The 14120-nt window shown below is 50.0% G+C and overlaps 3 protein-coding genes across 3 annotated transcripts, besides 8 other annotated features; 1 reads left to right on the top strand and 2 right to left on the bottom strand.

The window, feature by feature from the left end:
• Nucleotides 1–136: 136 nt before the first annotated feature.
• Nucleotides 137–1720, bottom strand: erg13 (hydroxymethylglutaryl-CoA synthase; the record flags this gene model as incomplete). Its single annotated transcript, XM_001271069.1, has 4 exons — nucleotides 137–274; nucleotides 338–1419; nucleotides 1479–1581; nucleotides 1661–1720. 4 exons carry the CDS (start codon nucleotides 1718–1720, stop codon nucleotides 137–139), a joined length of 1383 nt encoding a protein of 460 aa, XP_001271070.1.
• Nucleotides 1721–2011: 291 nt separating this feature from the next.
• Nucleotides 2012–2052: a microsatellite.
• Nucleotides 2053–5001: 2949 nt separating this feature from the next.
• On the top strand, nucleotides 5002–7749 carry ACLA_038540 (M28 family metallopeptidase; the record flags this gene model as incomplete). The annotated part of the gene is made up of 2 exons (XM_001271068.1): nucleotides 5002–7494; nucleotides 7564–7749. The coding sequence occupies 2 exons, from the start codon at nucleotides 5002–5004 to the stop codon at nucleotides 7747–7749; spliced, it is 2679 nt and encodes an 892-aa protein (XP_001271069.1).
• A 2-nt stretch (nucleotides 7750–7751) lies between these two features.
• Nucleotides 7752–7798: a microsatellite.
• A 464-nt stretch (nucleotides 7799–8262) lies between these two features.
• Nucleotides 8263–8292: a microsatellite.
• Nucleotides 8293–8998: 706 nt separating this feature from the next.
• On the bottom strand, nucleotides 8999–12538 carry ACLA_038530 (DUF1765 domain-containing protein; the record flags this gene model as incomplete). Its single annotated transcript, XM_001271067.1, has 3 exons — nucleotides 8999–9911; nucleotides 9987–11555; nucleotides 11640–12538. The coding sequence occupies 3 exons, from the start codon at nucleotides 12536–12538 to the stop codon at nucleotides 8999–9001; spliced, it is 3381 nt and encodes a 1126-aa protein (XP_001271068.1).
• A 215-nt stretch (nucleotides 12539–12753) lies between these two features.
• Nucleotides 12754–12802: a microsatellite.
• Nucleotides 12761–12802: a microsatellite.
• A 519-nt stretch (nucleotides 12803–13321) lies between these two features.
• Nucleotides 13322–13378: a microsatellite.
• A 668-nt stretch (nucleotides 13379–14046) lies between these two features.
• Nucleotides 14047–14105: a microsatellite.
• Nucleotides 14048–14105: a microsatellite.
• Nucleotides 14106–14120: the final 15 nt, after the last annotated feature.

The raw sequence follows: 14120 nt of genomic DNA, 5'->3' as shown, positions 1-14120 counted from the left end.
GTATCAACACACCGTGTGCTGCCCGAGGGAAACAAGTAAACCGTCTAAAACTTTGGACATATCCAATAGAGAAGAGCGCAAATTCGGAGAAAGAAGAAAGTGGAGAGAAGGAAAATCATCACGTGGCAACAAGGATCTAGGCCTTGATTTCGTACTTTCGTCGGAACATGTCATCAACTTCGGTCAGGTAGTAGGTGCCGGGGAAGAGCGAGTCAGTGTTGCCGGAAGGCTTGAAATTCTTCTTCAAGTGGGCGTGTTCACGCAGAAGACAGACCTAAGAGAATCATGGTTAGTCAAGTTCGATAGCTGGAACGGGCGAGGGAAAGAAAAGTCTCACATCATCATAAGCCTGGGGGGGCAGGACAGCTCTGGCGTTCAGACGGTTGTGCAGATCCAGCTTCTCAACCATCTGAGAGACATCACCAACGATCTTCGCGCTGAACAAGGAGCTGGCAAGACCACTGCCGTACGAGAAGAGGCCAATGCGCTTGGGCTGGCTGGGGTCGAAGGTAACATTGCTGAGCAAGCTGGCCAGACCAGCATAGACGGTGGCAGTGTACATGTTACCGCACAGGGTGGCAACATCGAGACCAGGGCGCACACGCTCGGCGAAGCGCTTCTTGGTGAGACCCATAAAGGTCTTCTCAACGGTCTTGTCAGAGAAGGACTTCTCGTAGTCTACATCACGCACTTCAGGGGCCACTTCGGCGAAGGCAGGGTGGTCGGGGTTGGTGAGGTAATCATTGTAGAGCATGCGGCCGTACGACTTCTGCACCAGCTTGCAGGTAGGGGCGTGAAACAGGATGTAGTCAAAACGGTCCAGAGCAGTCTTAGTCTCATCGATTTCGACTCCGTTGGTGCCATTCTGAGCCTTCTCCTTGAGCACCTTCTCACGAGCGGCATAAGCCTTGTAGCAAGCATCGACGGCCTCGGTGTAGCACTTGAGGGAGAAGTGACCATCAACGACGGGGTACTCGCTAGTGAGATCAGGCTTGTAGAAGTCATAAGCGTGGGTGAGGTAGCTGCCACGGAGACCAGGCTCGAACACGATGGGGGCATCAGGACCAATCAGCATGGCAACAGCACCAGCACCACCGGTAGGACGGGCAGCGCCCTTGGCATAAAGCGCAATGTCTCCACAGACGACGATGGCATCTCTGCCATCCCAAGCGGACGACTCGACCCAGTTGATGCTGTTGAAGACAGCGTTGGTACCACCGTAGCAAGCATTGACAGTATCGATACCCTCGATGTTGGTGTTCCCATGAGGAGCGAACAGCTGCATCAGCACCGACTTGACGGACTTGGACTTGTCAAGAAGAGTCTCTGTGCCGACCTCCAGACGACCAATGGACTTGGGGTCAATGTTGTACTTGTTGAGGAGGGAGGAGAGGGTGGTCAAGGCGACGGAGTAGATGTCTAAAAAGCAAGAAGGATGATTAGCTCATGTGTTTCTTTGAGAGAGAGGAGGATCATACCTTCGCGATCATCACAGAAGCTCATCTTAGTCTGTCCCAGACCAATTGTGTACTTCCCCTCGCTCACGCCATCGAACTTCTCCAGCTCCGCCTGGTCAACACACTATCCGCATTGTCAGTATCTTGAGCAGGCATGAGGTTGATAGACAACCAAAGAACAAGAATTGGAAATGGTGACATACCTGGCTGGGGAAGTAGACCTCAATGGCCTTGATACCGATATTCTGGGGACGAGCAGACATGGTGGCGGTGTGTTTGTTTAAAGGGGACGATGTATTAAGATATGGAAGGTTTAGCACAGAAAGGGTAGTTTCTCACGCGCAATATGAAAATAGACAATTGAATAGAGAGAGAAAGTGAGTAGCTGGTGAAGAAACAACACAGAGAAGTGAAGCCTGGGGAATGAGAGAAGAAAAAGAGAAAGGGAGATGGAGAAGAAGAGAGGTACAGCGTACCCTTTTAAGTAGAAATACTGCTCGTAGATAATAATAATCGAAGCAAACGGCCGGATCGCCAGACCCCTCGAGAGGCACTTTTCTTTTTCTTTTCTTTTTTTTTTTTTTCTTTTTTTTTTAATTTTCCGCCGAGGCAAAACTGTAACTAATCCTTCTTAGGATTAGCGTCAGAGGAAGAAACAGCGCCAACTGGGTCCCCTTCCGCCACTATCCCCAAAACAGACTAACGGTGTGGGTCTTTTGCTGCTGCTTCACTGGAGGGGTACCTGTCGGTGCCTGAGGTTTCCAGGCTTAACAGTGGGCAGACTCTCAGTAACCACTGCGGGAGTGGTTAAGGCATCAACAGGGACAAACAACAGACAGAGGGGAGGAAGTATACCTACAGAGTACATACGCTGTATTCTCAAGATGCCCCTGATGGGAAATCGACAGGAAGGAGGAGGGAAAATAATATCCGCAGGATTCCAATTAGATGCAGAGGAAAAGGGGCTAAAGATGATTACAGCCTTCCGCTTGTCCGTTAAAAATCACTCTGCCTGATCAACCAACAAGTTCTTGTTCTCTTCATGATTCCATCCAAAAACCTCACATTCTGAAGTGTAGACAACCGGGCAGAGCTGGACACGTATACACACCCAAACTCCTCCAGTCACCCTTCGAATTCTTTTCAAATCAATCGCTTGTCGGTGTTCAATTCTTCGGTCTCTCATCACTGCATTTTTTATTATTTCATTGAGTTTGGTCATGCAGTGGTGAGCAAGGACTGCTCTAATTGAGGAGTAGTGTACTCATGTTTTCGCCGAACAATAGAGCACAGCTCCTCTTCTCGAGTCCCGGCTCCCGACAACCACCATGGCTATGCCCCCTGGATTCTGGTTCCAAGTGGGACGATTCTTTGTTTCAATTCAACTAGATAGCAGTAAATAATAACAATAATTCAGCTCGGATTACGCAAGTCGTGGCTGCCAACATGGATTATTTGGGTGTCTTCGTCACCATCAAGTACTTTGTAGATACACATCGATAAGATACCTAGCTCTTGACATCACGCATCTAGTACCGTAGTAGTCAGCCAATACCTAATGCATATCGCTCCATTTCTCCAACCGTATTCTGTCTATTTCCCTGCGCTACGATCCATGACTGCCGGGCTGCATACCTAGACTGCGTGTCCTGCCAAGCATGTTGATGTCCGAATATTTTCCTATCATCTTTCACTTTCAACAGCACACCTTTGGCTTCGAACATGCGACAACGGATTCTGATTGGGAGCATTACTCCTAGTAGGACTCCATCGTCTTCCAACTGTTATCACATGGCGGCAGTCTCGGAAGTCTGGAATGACAGGAAAGACAGGAAAGATGGGAAACGAATTATCAATCTTATCTTGTGGATCGATCCAGTCTATGCCTTTCCTTTAGCCTTCACAAAGCCACTCCATTTCCTCTGAGACTTTCCCTCGTTAACTCCAAGATGAGAACAAAGTGGGGATTCGTATTATTTGCTCGGAGGGATGCTGTAGGTTGTGAGTGGCACTCACTATGTCCAACAGTGATACACTGACGGGCGTCCTCTTCACTACCAAGGACATCCTCTAGGCCCCAGAGACACCTGCGACACATCTAAACCGCAGGGACGCATCATGTGACGATATTCCGTCGCATACTAGGTCCTCTCTAGGACATAGCATCGTCTCATTATTTCTTCGACTCACAATTGCAATTGAGGCCGGTGCCAAAGGGATACAACCCTATTCTAGGCTGAGCGTGGTTACTTCCACCCGGCTAGCCAGGCGCCTGTCAGTCTGATCGAGCTAGGGGATCTGTACGCGGACTCCGCGGAAGGCTATTGTTGTCTGTCCTGACTCCTGAGGGGTACTAGAAGAGGAGGGAATGTGCAGATTGTGTGCAAGAAGTTTGGGTTTGAGATGGTAGATGATGTTGGTCAGCTGAGAGAGGCGGTTATGAGGAGGACGTTCTATAGCGATCCATGTCCAGACTGTAGACAGGTCGAAGTATGCAGTCACTCTCGAGTGTTCCTGAAAATGTCTTGCTACGAATCTCGTATTATTTGAATTCACCTTCGCTAAGAAGTAAATAAATGATATATCGCCATTTCAGGGCGATGATATATAGTGGATAGCTGTACCAACCTCGTAGGAGCCTAATAAGAGCTCATAACTGAACCTCAACGAGAAGCGAAGCATAGACATGATGCACGGTTATAGGATCTTCTCAGTTGTGAGCTTTCAGCAACCAAACTCTTCGGAGACACTCCAATGTGTGAGTCCTCCGAATCCTCTGGATGCAGAAAACGTGTAGAAAATTGGTGGACATCAGGCGGGATGAGTGGCTTGCTGGCTCCATTCAGATGCTCAACACGAGCTCTGACAACAATCCCTTTCTCCAGATACGTCGTACGCGAGTTTCTCAAGAAGTTACAGTTGCTGATGTTAGCTGACGACCAGTGACTCCTGATTCCCATTATGAGATAGATAGAGCCTAGAAAGTGCCTGTGCTAAGAAAAGAGATCATACGCTGTTACCCCGGATTCTGTAGATGGAGCTTGCTCAGATAAACACTGGCAGGTAGGTGGGACTGTTTACCAATTCAGCCCTGGAATGAGTGCCTGTGAATGCTGAAGAATTGGAAATGACTCGGAAGAAGATAATAATGAAATAATGAGGTGATGATGAGTGTCAATTTGAATTGTTCTGCCTGCTTACCAAGGCATGCCGAGCGTGGGTCGCTGTCGCCTGCGCCACACTTCAGGACAGACAGTCTGGGGAAACTAAAAGGCCGATAGTCACTCCTTTTCCTCCCATCTATCTATCGATCGATCGATCTTCAACTCTGGATCTCTATCTTCATTTTTCATCCTTTTCTGTTGTTGTTCTTTCCCTGACCTATCATTATCTAACTTGTTTCCTCTTCAAATCCCTCCCGACGTAGGGGAGAATGTTGGTTACTGTCGCTCCTTTCCCATCCAGATCATGATCCCGCTGCGTCCGGCATCCGCGACGCTGTCCTTCTCCCACGGTTCTCTAGAGCCCCAGACATTCTTCAGCCATGACCAACGATAAGAAGTTCGATTACGAAGCACTCCCCATACCCACCTACGACGAAGCCGTTTCCTCCCGCCCAGGTTCCTCCCGCTCTCACCTCGGTCCAGATGAAGCCAGCGATGACGCGGAGCGACAGGGCCTGCTGCACGATGCCGATGGTAACAGCCACAGCGCAACCGGCAATGGAAGTCAGCGATCTCGACCTCATGGATACCGTCCGCCCACAGTCGAGTCCGTCCGTAATAGCCTAGATGACCTTGCCTCGTCGGACGGGGATTCCGCTCGAGGTTCGCTTGAGGACCTACAGCGGGAACTTGCTCAGATGGACGTCGAGGACGCAGGGCAACAATCGACATCGCAACGCTCCCGGTTGGGACAACAGTTCTCAAAGCGCTTCAATACCCTGAGTCGGACGCTCTCTTCGATTAAACTTCCCTTTCGCCGCTGGCTGCCGAATTTCCGATTCACGATCAATCTTGGCGAAGTTCGCCCGCACTTCAAGGACCAAGGATGCATCGTCCTGCTACGGGTGTTTGGTGTACTCTTGGTGGTCACCATTGTATATGTATTCTTCTTTTCGAATATCTTTGGCTTGAATTCGCGATTCACGATGGGCCAATCGTACAGTGCTGCCTCGGTGCAGAATTTCCTCCAGGGCCATATCAATGAAACGAATATTGCGGAGAATTTGCGAAAGGTGACAAAGTTCCCTCATATGGCCGGAACGGAGGGCAGCTATGTGCTAGCGGAATGGATCGAGCAGGAGTTCAAGAACGCCGCCCTTGACGAGGTGGAGATGGAGGAATTCCAGGTATATCTAAATTATCCCACCCAAGACGGAAGGAGAGTGGCAATTGTCGATCCGCCCGAGCTTGCTTGGGAAGCTGCCCTCGAAGAGAGGAACGAACAGACACCGGTGTTCCACGGTCACTCCAAATCGGGTAATGTGACAGGCCATCTGGTCTACGCGAATTTCGGCTCCCGGGAGGATTTTCAAGTTTTGGCCGACAAAGGGATCGATTTACATGGCGCCATAGTCCTGGTACGATACTACGGCACCGAGTCCGATCGAGCGCTCAAAATCAAGTTGGCGGAGATGGCCGGTGCAGCTGGGTGTATCATCTACTCCGACCCGGGTGAAGATGGCTTTCGCAAAGGTCCGGCATTTCCGGACGGACGATTCATGCCAGACGATGGTGTCCAAAGAGGTGCGGTAAGCTTAATGTCATGGGTCGTCGGTGATGTTCTATCCCCGGGATTCGCATCGACTCCCGAAGAAAAGAAACGGCTTTCGGTTGAAGAAAGCCCGGGATTGCTGGGCATCCCTAGTATTCCCATCGCCTGGCGCGATGCTCAGAGACTCTTGCAGGTTCTCGAGGGTCATGGTGCACCAGTCCCCGAAAAATGGCATGGTGGCGTTCCAAGGGTGAAGGAATGGTGGACGGGTGACGGGTCTTCTCCCAAGGTCAATTTGATGAATCTTCAGGATGAGGTGGAACGACAGCCTATCTACAACGTATTCGGCCGCATCATTGGGTTGGAACAACCCGAAAAGAAGATCATCGTCGGCAATCACCGCGATTCGTGGTGCCTAGGAAGTGCAGACCCCGGCAGTGGCACCGCTGTTTTCCTGGAAGTTGTGCGCGTCTTCGGTGAGCTGCGGACCTTTGGCTGGCGTCCTCTGCGTACGATTGAGTTCGTCAGCTGGGATGCGGAAGAATACAACATGATCGGGTCTACAGAGCATGTGGAAAAAAACATCGAACCCCTCCGGGATCATGCGTATGCTTATCTGAACGTCGACGTAGGGGTCAGCGGCAACGAATTCACCGCTTCGGGATCGCCACTTTTTCAACGGATTGTGATGCAGATTCTCAGTCGTATCGCGGATCCCATCACTAATGAAACGCTCAAGGATATTTGGGAGAAAGCTCAGAAAACATTCGACTCTCTTGGTTCCGGAAGCGATTATGTCGCCTTCCAGGACATAGCGGGGACCTCGAGCGTGGACTTTGGATTTACCGGCCAGGCCTTCCCCTACCACAGCTGCTACGAGAACTACGACTGGATGACCAAGTTTGGCGACCCCGGGTTTCAGTATCACAAAGCACTGGGCCAATTCTGGGCTTTGCTCCTCATCGATCTGGCGGACAATCCTATCCTGCAATACGATTTGCAAGCGTATGCGGACCACATGCAGACCTATGTCGCCGACCTCGTGGCTTATGCAAAGACCCAGAATGTCCCGGTGGCCCCTCCGCCATCGGAGGGTCATGCCATCCGCGAAACGTCTGTCAGCTTCCAGCCCCTGTTTGATGCGGCGGCCAAGCTCAAGAGCGACGCGGACGAATTTGAGAAATGGGCTCAACTATGGCGCACCACAGTCTGGGACGCTGGCGGTTTTGAAAACAACGTGATGGCTATCCAGCGATTGCGCCACAATGCTCGTCTGGGTGGCTTCGATGCACAGCTTCTGGACCGCGAGCAAGGCGGCGGAGTAAGTTGCCCTTCTCTTTCCCCTATTTCCCCTGTCTATATTCCCTTGACTAAAATATTTCTCAATCAGATCCCCAATCGCACGCAGTTCAAGCACGTCGTCTTCGGCCCTCAGCTCTGGTCCGGCTACGACGCCGCCACCTTCCCCGCCATCCGCGACACTATCGACACGGGCAACTGGACCCTGACCCAGGAATGGATCGATCGTGTCTCCCAGATTATCCAAGACGCGAGCAGTAGCCTGTTGCGTCATTAGCATTCCCTCCTTTCTCCCTACTTCCCTTTCTTCCTTCCTTCCTTCCTTCAGGTTTCCTTATTCCTCTCTTATGGAGAACCTAGACATCCATCTCTCTCTTCCAACCTTTCTACCTCTGCACCATCGACCATTTCACTTTGTACCTATACCTACTTTTCGATATCTATCTGCCTCCGTACATACTCAGCATGCCCATCTACAGGCGTTTACCCTTCCTACACCCGCCTCATCAGCAGGTATCGCAAATATATTTCTCAAGTCTAGCAACACCAGATGTCTCCATCTTCCATCTTCCAGATCCTGGCTCTTCACTTCTTCTTCTACATAACCCCCTCGGCCCCAGAAACCAAGATCCAGACAATCCTGATTCATCTGCACGGTTGTCATTCGTCCCCAAGTGACATACTCTCTTGTACTGTACATACGCACATCCATACATACTTGTTTTGGCATTGGCATTCTATAGCTTGTTTCTTATTTCTTTTACTGTTACTGTTAACTGCTACTGTTCCTTTTCTTTCTTTCTTTCTTTTCTTTTTCTTTGAGCCATATTTCTGGCCCATGGCGCAATCCAGATTCCAGCTCTCCGTCAGCCTCGACATCAAGGCTTTTCTTTTCCTTCCTTTTTCTTCTCTATGATACGTTTAGTTTTCTTTCTACGGGGCGAAGATAGTGGGACTCAATACTCAAATCCATAAGATTTCAGCTCTCCTGATTCCGGATCATGACTGATTCTGACCCTTCCCTTCCATTCCCCATTGACAATGTCCAAAAGAATTATGCTACAATCCAGCCAACGCGATCCAAATGCGAGAAGAAAGAAAAAGGACGAACGAGAAAAGGTCAAATGCTATTATGGTCAAAACCCCCCGTCTAAGGAAAGAGAGCGGAAGGTGACGAACAGAGACAAAAACAGAGAAAACAAGAAAAGAGACATGCTTCCACCCAAGCGCCCTGTAATATGTATGAATCCAATGTTATATATACAAAACCGGCCCCCAATAAAAAAAAACGTAGTAGTGCAACATCATTAGAATATGCTTTGTCCTCCGAGGCTCGTCGGTTCATGAAAAGCCTTCGGCTTTAGACGAGGAGGACACGAAAAAAGACAAGGAAAAAGAGAAAGAAGCTGCGATGCGTACCCAACATGTCCTTAGGATAAGGGGGAATTATCGTAGAGATAGGGGGAAAAGAAAAGAAAAAAGAAAAGCGCAACGAATAGTCATGCAGGACAGATGGAAGTGTTGCCTCACTTTCGGAAGCTTTCAACGCCCAGCGTTGGAGTTTCAACCATCCGGTCAGAGGGGACACCCTCATCGCGTCTTCTGGCAAAGAAACTATCACACTCGGTGACGATCTGTGCCCATTCGGCAAGCGCGCGCCCTATGTACTTGCTGGCCACGACCTCGTCGCTCGCCAAGGACTTGATATTCCGTCGGTCAAGTGTGTGAGACATTTTCATGCATGCTTCCGTTGACAGATCCCCGTGATATCCATTAGTTTTGGTGATATCTTCGGGACCGAGTGCAGATGCATAATCCGATATGGTACCGTCCTCATCCGAGTTGTCCAGATATCCCCGAAGTTGTAAGTGCAGCTGAGCCCCCACAGGCAGGCAGGGGATGTAAAGTCGCTTGTTCTTGCTCGGCCATTGCGGTCGGTCCATCCATTCCAGTGAAAACCGGAAAGAGTATGGCTGGTGTGGGGTCTTTGGCCGAGCTGGCTCCCCGGTACCATTCTGAAGTTGCCCCCGGCCATCAGAAACTGTAGTGTCGGAGCTTTTCGAATCCGAGTCCTCGGAGCCACTGCTCGTAGGTGATGCATCGTCGCTCGATTTGGAGCTGGAAGAGCTTCCAAACATCACCTTCAAAAGATTCCATCTTCTCTTCGGAGTTGGCTGAGTCTCGGAGGAGACCTCTTCCTTCTTTGAGCCCGCCGTTTGCTGAAGAGGTGCAGGAGGTACGACGCGGTCGAAAGAGACAAAGAGATTCGTCGGCGTGATGTGATTATCACACCGTATAATGATGATTCTGCGCCCCGGCGCCGGCGTACAGGGTGCGGAAGATAAAGGTGCCCTGAGCTCCTTTTCAGCGCTTGATTGGAACTCGCGGTAGTATAGCCATAACCGTTGCAAACGACTCCATAATGTCTCGTAGATTATGCTATACAGTTCAAGCGATTAGCATTTCCACGGATAAGTAGCATGAGACCCGACCGAAGGGGGTTTTTGTACTTACGAATCAAGTGGTGTTGGTTCTCCATTGAACCTACTTAGTCTCCAACACAGAAGACGCTGGAAGAACGCGCGTACCATCGGACTCCAATGGCTGAAGTAATGATAAAACAAAGACTCGTCAAGCAGGAATTCCAGACAAAGATCGACTTTTCTCTCCTCGGAAGCAGTCCAGGTGCCCCAGACGCAGAAAAGAAACGAAAACACCCTGACTTCGGTCAGAGAATTATGGCTCTGCATCATCTGACGACAGACCAATAGCCAGAATTTCCAGTCAAACAACTCCAGATCCACGGTCTGAGAGTACCGCGTGAGGATTGGAATGATCTCCTCGACGAAATCGCACAACAAGAAGCAAGCATTATGATCGAAGAGCGATGTCCTCTGCGCGGCGGTTTTCATGATCATGCAGAAGGACTCCGCGTAGAGTAGCCGTGCGCGATGAGGTTCCAATGAGGACTCCGAGAGAAAATCCCGCAGAAGGATGACCAGCCGATTCTCCGCCATTGAACGGTGGCTGTTCGCGGAACCTAGAGGAAGAGCGGAAACCGATGCGTCGGCGCCCTCGATCAAGTCGTCGAACGTGATTGCGGCGGCGGTATGAGTATTCTCAGGCATCTGTGGAGTCGACTGTTTGTAGAGAGTATCCTCCAAAACTACAAGGATCTGCGCATGCACCAGCAACAGGCCTGGTGCCAGGATACGGTTGGGTTTCTCTACATCCGTCGGCAGTGCATCAGCATAGAGAATATGGATATACTTGGCGAAAACAAAGAAAAGGTCCGTGTCCCGACCACACCATCTCGAGGCCCAAGGGCTCTGCCACTGGATCTGAGAGATACTTAGAGGAACATCAGGTTTCTGTCGGAGATATCGAACCAAGGGCGTATGGGAATGGAATGAGAGCGTGCGGAGAGCCTTTGGAAAGTTCAGGGCGAGATCCTGCGTGAAAGCGCGGAGGTTCTTGCTTCGGTCTACGCCTGATTCGGCCAGAATTCGTCGGAAGATAGTGGCGGGGGTATTCCATAAGCGTACGAGGATATCTGCCACACCTGGGCAGAAAAAGAATGCGTATGCACAAGCCTTTCCACAGAAGGCCACCAAGCTGGCCGGAGCATGCCTCATGGACATTCTTTCTACCACAAAAGCCATCTGAGACAGCAGATTCTGTACAAAGATATTTCTGATGTTGTGGTGGATGGACTCAATGAGAAAGTCGGAGCCGGAAGAGTCCGAGCTTTCGGAAATCGAGGTCGGGGCATGCTGCAATGAACTCGGTGAGTCGTCCCTAAATGGGGGCATGGGAAAGGGAATCCTCCATTCCGGTCGTTTCATGATTCCGACCACTGCCTCCAGAAACACTGGCCGGTCAGTACCCGATATGGATTGGTTGTTCTTGCCATTCAGCATCTCCAGTAGTCCAGTCCACCACTTATTCAGGATATTGACGCGACGATCGAGGTCTTCCGCCCTCAACGATTTGTATGACGAAGGCGGATAGTTGCGATTCAAGAATGGTAGTAATGAAGAACGAATGACGTTCACTTTCAAAGCACTCGACTTGGATTGGAACCTGAAACGGTCAGTCAGTTGGTTCGGTTCGGACTGGTCCTTTGCGGGATCCTTCCGCGGCATCAGGCACACCAAGCCTACTCACTTCTGGCAATCGGCTTCCAGCCCACGAAACACGCCCCATAATTCATCCTTCTTTCGGGGAAGATCTATGTTTCCGGCGAAATTCCCCGCCGCCATGGCTGCTCCTTTGGGCATGGGTGGCAGAATGGGAGTCGACACACGAAGAGAGGCCGCAAGCCGTTCCAGTGAATGCTTGGTCCGTAGCGAATGTGGCGATCCACTGCTAGGCGTACTTGGGCTGTCATCCTGGCTCTGGGTAACGACAGCCACCATGGGACGCCGGGGGCGTTTGTTGAGGAGTGTGCGCCTGCGGGAAGGAAGAGTCGAATCCGTCTCGGTGGCGGAGTCCAATTTTGAGCCGGGCTTGGTCGGCGTGTTTTGCGACTTTGATACGGGCTGATCGTCGGCACGACCGGTCCGATATCTGGATGTTTTGAGGGGTGGGGACGGCGACCGAGATCGAGTGTTCGAGGACCCCCACGGTTTCCGAGCTAGATTGACTAGTCTGCCGGACATGGAACGGGCCTTGGACGGGCGCGCAACAGGCTCCGGGGCCTTTGTCTCGGGATATTTCGTAGGAGCGGGTCTGGACGACGCTCCCGCGGGCGCTGGAGCAGGAACAGCGGCATCGTTCAAATCCTCGGCGGACAACGTAAAGCGAGAGATGGCGACGGTTTGTTTCTCCTTGGCCCGACGTAGGGAGGTCCGCCGCAGAATGTCCTTCCCCGCAGCCACATCCTCCTTTGACGGCGAACCCGAATCACTCTGGACAGCCAGATCCGAGAATGTTCTCCGCAACGCGGGCGAACCGGGCTCGGACACGGGAATATCGGTGAGATTGTTGTAACTGGCGGCACGCGAAAGAAAGGTGTGTTCGTCATCGATGGGGTTTCTCGGGATCTGAACAGAGGGAGAAGCCATGATCAATGGTAGTCAATGGCTGACTAGAGGTCCGCGAGAAGGAATCGTCCTCAAGGTGTGTACATCGCACCCAACCGGGGAGTTGAATAGCAACTTATCTTGGCGTTGGATGAGACCAGCTCTTCCAAGTACAAGAAAGAGGAATCAGGAAGAGGAAAGGAGACGATAGTGCGAGGAGGTTAGAGTCTATCGCATCGGGTCGGGTTCCTTTTTCTTCTTTTTCTCTCTCTCTTTCTCTCTCTCTCTCTCTCTCTCTCTCTCTCTTTTTTTTTTTTTTACCTCTTTCTGGCTGGATATGTTTCAAGGGTCGGTGGGGGAGCTAGGAAGGAGACACAGCCCAGGCTAAGCAGGAAGGCAGTAGGCAGGCAGGTAGACAACCAAAGGACTAGCGAGTGAACACGTCAAGACCAGGACAGCGCGAATTGACCAGAATTGCTGTTTCTTCTTTCTCTTTTTTTTTTCCTCTTTATTTAGCTGCAGTGCTCAAATATCTGTCATGCGTCCAAAGCGAGTGAGACGAGAACGGAAATGGAGCGAGAGTTTGGGGCGCTGCGGGCTTTTTCCAACGAAGGAGGCTGCGCGGTTATCGAACGATCAATAAAAGGAAGAATCGGGATGGGGAGAGGATAAATGGATAGATTGGTAGATAGAGGAAGTTGGAAGCGAAAGACTCAAGAGAACAAGCAAACGAAACGAAGGACGAGGGGGGATGAAGGTCCCCCTTTTCTTATTGTTTTTTTTTTTTTCTATTTGTGACTTCTCGTTTTCTTGTCGAGGAATTTGGAAGAGGAAGAGGAAGAGGAAGAGGAAGAAGGGAGAAGGGGAGGAACGAGGAAGAGGGAGGAGAGGATGGAGGATGATAGAAGAGGAGTATCTTGTTTCTATTCTAGTGTTCTTGGTTGTATGGAATAGATGGATTCAATAGGCCTCTTTCGTAGGTGGTTTCCGCGTACCAGAGGGTTGGGATGTTTAATTAGTTAGTTAGTTAGTTGGCGACTGACTAGCTTGCGATTTTAAGAGATAAACTGGTTCGATGGATGGAGATGATGACGGAGACAGAGAGACAAAGAAACAGAAAAAAAAAAAAGAGGAAGAGACAATGTCCTTCTTGTAGATGTTGGAACTCTTGGAGCCTCACAATAGATCCCAATCATAAGTAGTTAATATAATAGTCTGACAACTATAGATAAGGAAGTAACTCTTATTTATTTATTCTTCTTTTTTCTTCTTCCTTTCTTTTCATCTTGTTCATCCCAAGCGATTTGATTCAACTCGATTCCATGCCATTAATATTATTTTCATCATTTCCAGTATCTCCGGTGATAGCGTCATAACCTTACGGAGTATTTGTTCCGTCCGCTGGGTACAGAGGAACTAATTATTAATTACCTTACCATCAGTCCATCACACACCTAAGACACAAGGTAATTTATGCAGGCATAAAAAAAAACAAAAACAAAAAAAAATGACAACACCCATGTTTTTGTCACAGTAATAACATGCAGCAGACATACATACATACATACATACATACATACATTATACATACATACATACACACATACATTCACAGTTCATTTGT

This window comes from Aspergillus clavatus, genomic scaffold, assembly GCF_000002715.2.
Source record: "Aspergillus clavatus NRRL 1 1099423829802 genomic scaffold, whole genome shotgun sequence".
Classification (NCBI taxonomy): domain Eukaryota; kingdom Fungi; phylum Ascomycota; class Eurotiomycetes; order Eurotiales; family Aspergillaceae; genus Aspergillus; species Aspergillus clavatus.
Note: the sequence above shows the minus strand (reverse complement) of the source record. Positions and strands in the feature narration are given on the sequence as shown.